Source organism: Octopus sinensis, linkage group LG2 (genome assembly GCF_006345805.1).
Source record: "Octopus sinensis linkage group LG2, ASM634580v1, whole genome shotgun sequence".
In the NCBI taxonomy this organism is placed as follows: Eukaryota; Metazoa; Mollusca; class Cephalopoda; order Octopoda; family Octopodidae; genus Octopus; species Octopus sinensis.
In genome coordinates this window covers 11,517,081-11,525,306 of record NC_042998.1, presented here as the reverse complement: position 1 = coordinate 11,525,306, position 8,226 = coordinate 11,517,081, and the positions used below count along the sequence as shown (strand labels likewise).

The 8,226-nt window shown below is 37.6% G+C and overlaps 2 protein-coding genes across 2 annotated transcripts; both read right to left on the bottom strand.

Annotated features, from left to right (window-relative positions):
- Positions 1-4,956: 4,956 nt before the first annotated feature.
- On the bottom strand, positions 4,957-5,376 carry LOC115208778 (SCAN domain-containing protein 3-like). Its single transcript, XM_029777101.1, has one exon. It carries the CDS (start codon positions 5,374-5,376, stop codon positions 4,957-4,959), a length of 420 nt encoding a protein of 139 aa, XP_029632961.1.
- A 464-nt stretch (positions 5,377-5,840) lies between these two features.
- LOC115208777 (SCAN domain-containing protein 3-like) lies at positions 5,841-6,560 on the bottom strand. Its single transcript, XM_029777100.1, has one exon. It carries the CDS (start codon positions 6,558-6,560, stop codon positions 5,841-5,843), a length of 720 nt encoding a protein of 239 aa, XP_029632960.1.
- Positions 6,561-8,226: the final 1,666 nt, after the last annotated feature.

Below are 8,226 nucleotides of genomic sequence, written 5' to 3'. Positions count from 1 at the left end.
AACAAGTAAAAGAATAAAAGAGAATGGTTATTTGGAAATCAGTCAAAACTGACCCATGGCTTAAAATGGTTACAAAGCTGGCCCAGGGCTAAAAATAGTCAGAAGGGAAATAGGTAATATTTACAAGTTTACCTAGAAATGAAGTGATTCATTAAAAATTTTTACTATTAAAAGTTTTCGTCGATTGTGTTGTTTATATAAACTAATCTGCTACAAGGGAGATAAATCTCCTTCATATTCTGCGTCACATTTCAAACGACAAAACCTAGAGATATATTGGAGAAGATTGTAAGTGAAATTCATGCTTTTCTAACGATATTTCTAACAATGGATCAAGGGACAGAAATGGCGAAATGCGTTGTAGACTTAAACACCTTTGAATTTAACACTGATATTTACTGGTTACAATAAACAATTAAAAAAGTATTCAAGGGAAATAATTTGAACACAAGCAGAATAGAAGTTATCTACCTTGGAATTTTTAATGATACTGGTAGAGGTTAATGAAGATTGCTTTACAATCCAAGGTCTATATTTGATGCTATGTCTGCTGTTGGTTAGCCCTAGGTCAGTCCTAATCAACTGTACATATGGTCAACAATATTCCAGATGTGACCATCCTTCATTTTTACCTAAACTGTAATTCAAAGCACATTATCTAATGTGTTATTTCTTTTTAGAGTCTGTATGAGGTGATTTGAATGAGATTTCGTTGCGATTCCTACCACGATGAGCGACCATTTATGATTACTTTTGTAATTTAACTAAAATCTACTCTTCATATGCAGTCGAATCAGTGATACTCTCTCTGGTAATATTAGGGCTCCATTAATAATGTATCTTAGGTATAAATAGAATTATAATAGATGAAGCAGAACTTCAGTTGCATCTTCAGTTTACACTCGGGAAAGCATTAACGTTACAACTTAAAAACACTCTCGAATATGCGACCCCCCACACATGCACATGCACAAGCATGCATGCACGCACGCGCGTGTTCGTGCACACAGATGCGCGCGCGCAAATGATTCATTCCGAAATCAAAGCACTACTAAATACAACTTTAATTGACATATGTCGGTCAACTTCTTCATAGCAGTTGAGCAAACTAACTATGATTACATAACGTAATAATCGCATGCGATGTAGTTGCATCATCGATGAAACTAAACCTCGAATCCGTCTTGGGGAAAAATTAGGAGTACGTTGTTGTACCTATTTTTTCACAACAACTTTTACCTTGTCCTTGTCATCAGATCATTGTCTAAAGAGACTGACTTTCCTTGGACTGAAGTTGGGGAGCCCCAGATCCAGGCTGTGTACCACTTCTCATCTAAATTAGCCAATTGCCTGCTCGGTTGCCAAAGATGTATGTGGTCGTGCGTTGTTATGGTGATTGTGGATCGTTTTCAAATTTTTGGCTGACCTCTTTCTCCTAATGGTTTCTCTGAGCATCTTTTTGTGTTTCAGTGTATCTCTCACTGTTCGAGGTACAGCCATGTACAAAACTTCAGAGAGAATGACGCGCATGTCATCCTCGAGAACAATCATCATGATTTTCTGTATCATCTTTCGCTCTCGAACACCTTAGTCTTTGGAGAAGAAGTGTGACGCCGTTTCTTGTATTGAGACCTCATTTCCAAATCAAAGATATACCCATATTTCATCCCTTGTCAACAGCTCGGAGAAAAATGTGTCTTTACAGATCAGAACAGATTTTCACCTTTCCCCACTTCAAATCAGCGGTGAACTGTCGAGGTACCCACTTAACAGACTCTCACTTTCCCATACCCAACAGCTTCCGCCATATACTCTGAAGCATATGATCACAATTCAGTTGAGCAATTGGCTTACGGATTTTGATCGTCCGTTCAGGTGAATAATTCATTTACTTGCTAGCGATTGAAGTCAGTGGTTACAGATGATGATCTCTTATTCCCCCCCCCCCAATGCTATTTCCCATTTTAAAACTTCTTTATACATCTGTGCTTTTACTCAATATTTCACGTCGAAGGACGTGACTTCCAAGTAGCATGAAAATGCGAACTCTTCTGTCAAGTAAGGTAAGCAGCTACTTACCACACAGCCATATGTATATATATTATATATATATATATATATATATATATATATATATATATATATATATATATATATATTATATATATATATATATAATATATATATATTATATATATATATATTATATATATATATATATATAATATATATATATATATATATATATATACAGAAGCATAATTAAAGATTACAAACCTCATTTAGAGATAGAAAAATCCCATGAAAGTACTGGTTAATTACCTATACAAAGAGTATTGAACATTCTATTTAATACTCCACTGCGAGGTAACTGTATAAACCGTGGTTTATATATATATATATATTATTTATTATAATAAGATGAGAGAATAGAAAGGTAATTAATAAATTATTATTTATTAATATAAAAATTGACCAACATCCCTCACAGCTGGTGCCATTTAGGTTCTCAGAAAATTACTTTAATTAAAGATCGTTTGAAAGTCGAATCTCTTCAGAGGTAGATAAAGGTATACATAATAGATGTTTAATTTCCTTATACTGAGTAAACGGCTGCAAACCGTTAATTAATAATATTAGTTATTATACTCGCCTCTTTCAGGCTTACATTTATCGAATCGGTAATGTAAACTCGACAGAGACAGATTTCTGTCAGATGCCCGCGAATCTGAAGGTAAAGATGAACTGAAGGTAAGGATTATGGCAACATTTAAGCAAGGAGACCGCCAAGAGCAGATTCCGAAGTCGTCTGGAGGCCGTGGTTGAAACCAGTAGCGTTTTTATTAAAAAAATTTACTCTTTAGTATTTTAAGATATTTTTATGTAATTTTAGAAAATATACCTGTTAAAATGAGATGTGTATGTTATTTTCACGATACGCTGCAAGGTGAAACCCATTATGGACGGGAAACCCAGGATAACCCAATAAACCGGCATCCTCTATTATAATATTAACTGCTCTACAACTCAGAGTGTGCTTCTTCTCCGGATTTGTTTTCTACAAACAATGCATGCACACACACACACACACACACACACACACACACACACACACACACACACACACATATATATATATATATATATATCACTCTCGACATCCAGAGCCTTTACACAGTGATCCCTCATCATGAGGGGCAGCGTGCACTCTAACATTTCCTTGACCTCCGACCCAACCCCCAAGCCGACACCTCCACACTCGTTCGTCTGTCCGAACTTGTCCTCTTACTCAACTGCTTCTCGTTCGCGGGCGATTTCTACCAGCATTGCTCGGGAGTGGCCATGGGAATGAGAATGGGCCCCAACTATGCAAACCTGTTCGTTGGCTATGTTGAGGCCCAAATATTCTCAAGTTTCACTGGTCCCACTCCCGAACTACATGGCCGTTATATTGACGACTGTATCGTTGCAACCTCACTCTCCCGTGAACATCTAGACTCCTTCCTCTCTTTTGTCAAATCTTTCCATCCTGCCCTCCACCTCTTCTGCACTATCTCCTTTCTTGACATTTCGGTTAGCATTCATCACTCCACTCTTACCGCCTCCATCCACTATAAACACACAGACTCGCACTCATACCTCAACTTCTCCTCCCACACTAAACACACCAAACTTTCCATCCCCTATTCCAAATTCCTCCGTCTACGCAGGCTCTGTAGTAACGACCATGATTTTGAGACTCAGTCTCAATTCATGGCTCGCCACTTCATCCTACGTGGATATCCCCTCACCACTATCCACTCCGCCCTTGCCATAGCACGTTCCGTAGAACGTGCATCTGCTCTCTTCCCCCGAACTCGCTCTGTAGTCTCCCGTCTCCTTCACCTGCACTTCTACCAATATCATCTGTTGCATCTCCTGCACTCTCAGTCATTCTCTGTACATCGGACAAACGGGACTCCGCTTGGCTGACCGGTTCGCAGAACACCTCCGAGACATCCGCCTCGGCAATGACAGCCTGGTCTCACGCCATTTCCGCTCTACCGGTCACTCTTTGCAACACCTGTAGAAGAAGACAGAGGAAGGGAAGGACAACAACAAAAGGACAACAACAAAAGTAACAGCAACAAAACTACTACAACCACAAGAATACAAACCTGAATCTTCTGCTAGGTCAAAAGAAAGAAAGCTGAGAAAATGTCTGTGTCTTTTCGCAAAAACACAAGCTTCATAAACAATAAGTGGAACGTCTGACAAAATCCATACTCGTTCGCGAGTGACGGTGGTCAGCACTTAATCTGATAACACAGAAATGTAAGTTGTATAGAAAAGAGTAATTTCCGCGTGATTATTTTGTAGCATAGTTGATATCAGTGGAGTATTCACAAATGGCAAATGTCTAGTTGCTGCAAATTGTATAAATTGAGGTTTCTTGTGAATAAAATGCAGGTTCTATATCATTTAATAAATAATATAACATATACAAATACATGTATGTATGTCTATACACACACACACATCATCATCATCATCATCATCACCACCATCGACATCATCATCATTTAACATCCTTTGTTAATGCTGGCATAAGTTGGAAACAATGTTTCACGCCGAATTGCAATATCGCCCACTATCGGCCAAAACATGCTCCATCGCCCATCTATTAAAAAAATAAACCCTAACACAACCCTCCCTACACTAAATCCCCTAGGAGAACCCCCCTTGTATCATTTGACGCATACACTATATCGTAGACTCGCTGCCCGATTAGTGCCGTTTGGACTAGATATGCGGTTGTTTACAAATCCCTTACTGTGGGTTTAGTTTTGCCTTTAGTGTGAATAAAATTCTAACATAAACTCTATATTATGTAGACAGATTAACTTCAGTAAACTTGCGCTTTCTTTTACACTGAATAATTAATGATTGTATTATAAAGGAAACTAATACAACTTTTTAATGAGAACTATGTGTCTGGTGTAATGCAGCTAGTGCAGATACATTCGATTTCAAACTTGTCAACTTTAGCCGCAAGTCTCCTCGTTGTGTTACATCCAGTCCAATTCTTTTATAGAAAATTAAAGTTCCAGCATGGCTAAAACCAGATTCAACCAGGTACGAGGTAGGGAAGGCAAGCAACAGCAATATCAGACGTTTCCACAAATTGGGGTAGGAGTTCAATATACTTTGATGGTGCCACAAACCTTCTTTGCCTTTACGGCGATATCGCATTATGGCGTCATTGCCATTTTGTAATTCTATCAATTCCTCATGAACATCGTCCTCGCAATCAACTACATCGACCTCAAACGTATTGCTATACCACTTTGGAATATTCAGCGCAATAAACATCTTGAAATCGCTCCACCATGCCATATTACCGATATGTAGTTAAATCCTATCAACCAATTCATCTTTCAAAGAATCAAGTTGTGGAAATTGAGGAAACTGGCGTTTTGAAATCTTAGTCTTATACAGCACCAATTTGGAAATGAAGTTAGTAATAGTTCAACAAAGCGTAAAATACAGTTTCCTTTTGATAGCCACTGCACTTCGGTATGGTATAAGAGTTTAGTATAGTCCTCATCATTTCTTAAACAGAGTTGATGGAAAATTCAATCTGACAAGGGACTGAATTTCAATTTTTTCACAGTTTTAATAATTAACTAGCGCATCATTCAATCTATCGTTCATATTTTTTGCCACTAAATGCTGCCGGTGTGCCAAGCAAAGAACAGTTAGTACCTGGTGAGAAATTTCACGCTTTAGGAGAGATGAAAAGCCTCTGTATCGTCCTATCATCGAAGGGGCTCCATCAGACTTACAGGCAAGAATATTACTCAGTGGGATACTACGTTCAAAAAGGAAAGACTTGAGAATGTGAAAAATAATTGCACCTTTTGAATCAAGCGGCGATTTCTCTGTGAATAGTATTTCCTAACAAGGAAATACCAGACATATACCATCATCAAACATTGATTGACCGCAACAGTTGACTCATCCACTTGTATAGAAAATTCAGAACGCTGGAGAATATTAATGAGCTGATGTTTGACATCGTTGGCCGTTTCATCGATGCGCCGAGAAATCGTGTTATTACTAAGTGGGATCTTCATGTTATCGGGTTTTTCGGGCGTAACGGTTGACAAAACCGCTTCAATAGCCGGGTGAAGTAATGTTTCTCCAATTGTGTGAGACTTCCCAGACTTAGCAACAAGTAACGCAATGTTGTACGATGCAATCAAACCATCATTCTCCTGTTTACTAGTTTTCTGGAGTAGCATGTTGAATGTTTGTGTTTGCTTTTTGAAAGAGGCGCTCAGTAGCAAAAAGTATGACAACGGCTTGTGCTTCTTGTCAGAATGCTTTGCATCAAAGTTATACTTCAAGCGTGAGGATTTCATTGCTTCGTTGGTCAATGTTTGATGGTAATGAAGGTATATTAGTAACTGACAGTTATGAGGAGTGGGAATAAATACAAATGATAAGTAATCACTACTGTATTGTCGACAAATTTTATTGACTGGAGGCATCAGTAAAATGAAAAAGTGAAAACGCATTTCTACGGACGGCGTCAGAAAGGTAGTCTGGCATTCCTAAAGAGAAGTTGATAGAGCAGAGTCAGGTGACACGTCTTTACTGGAGCAAATACGGATCTAGTTCGTTTGGCTGCCAGCATTTCAAAAATTAAAGTTTATCGAAATTTTTTTAATTTGGCACATTAATGTACCTTTCCATGCTAAATTGTTGGAGTTTCAGTTTTTTGTAGAAAAATGTTTTAAAAAAGTTATAGAGATTTAAAGTTTGATCATTTTCACCCAGTCAAGAAACACAATTTCGAAGGTGTCATTTTGTGCGCGACTGTACATTTTGTCAACATCCTGAAAATAGCCCTTGTGTTTTGATAAGAGACCGTAGAATTACGCACGACATATAACCCCTCATAACCAGATTAGCCTGGTGGGGGTGCCAGTTTAGTCGCCGGCAACCCGACCATGCAACAGGTTTTACTGGATTAATGTTACCAGTAGCACTTATGAGAGCCTCATAAGTGACCTGACTTATATATATATATATATACATGCACACAAACAAATGTATACCTAGCTACGCCCACGCGCGCACACATTAATGTTTGTTTTTATGTTCATTTATAATAAAATCAATTTTACATTAATCTAAACGGTTATTCTGTACGTTTCTAGAGTACAAATTATTATTTCTAAACAAGAATATTATCGACTATGACTCCGAAGTTTCGTAAGCGATTATGCGGAAAACAAATTAAACACATCAGATATATTAAATATATCAAACATCAAATGCAATATATATATATATAATATATATATATATATAATATATATATATATATATATATATATATATATATATATAATATATATATATATATATATATATTTATATGCATGCTTGTATGTATGTATGTATTATGTATGTATGTATGTATGTATGTATGTATGTATGTATGTATGTATGTATGTATGTATGCATGCATGCATGCATGCATGTATGCATGCATATATATATATATATATAATATATATAATATATATATATATATAAAACTTAGATAAAACTTAGATATGCTTCGATCAAAGATTGGTCCAGGCCATGTCTAACTTAATAGCACCACCTGATAGGATTATTCGAATCCTGTTTAAGTCAAGTTTTGTTCAAGTAGTGAGTTGTATCCAATTATGGGTGGCTTATCTGGTATTCTTTGAAGGAATCTATCCAGACTCTGTTTAAAGTTGATGGGATCCTTTTCCTCTTTGATCTCTCTCGGGACAATGTTAAATAGGGCAAGGCCTGTTGAGGAAAAGAAATTATGTTGCAGTGTACATGTATGTTGTGATCTTGAATTGGGCAGGGGACGTATAGCCCGTGGTCCAAGTCTTGGATGAACCTTGAAGCTAATGTTTAGGTCGTTTGGGAAAAGTTGGCGGTATATTTTCCACATCGTACAAATGATGTACCGCTCACGGCGACGCTGGAGGGAGTAAAGTTTCAAGGCTTTAAGGCGATCCCAATAATCGAGAGCAGCCATGCCTTCAATTCGTTTAGTGAGTGCCCTCTGGGGTGACTCAATTCTGGAGATGTTTTGTCTTGTGTGAGGAGACCACAGTGGGCAGCAGTATTCAAGGTGTGGCCGTACAAAGGAGGAAAAAAGTGGTATGATGACACCTTGTTCTCTGGACCGGA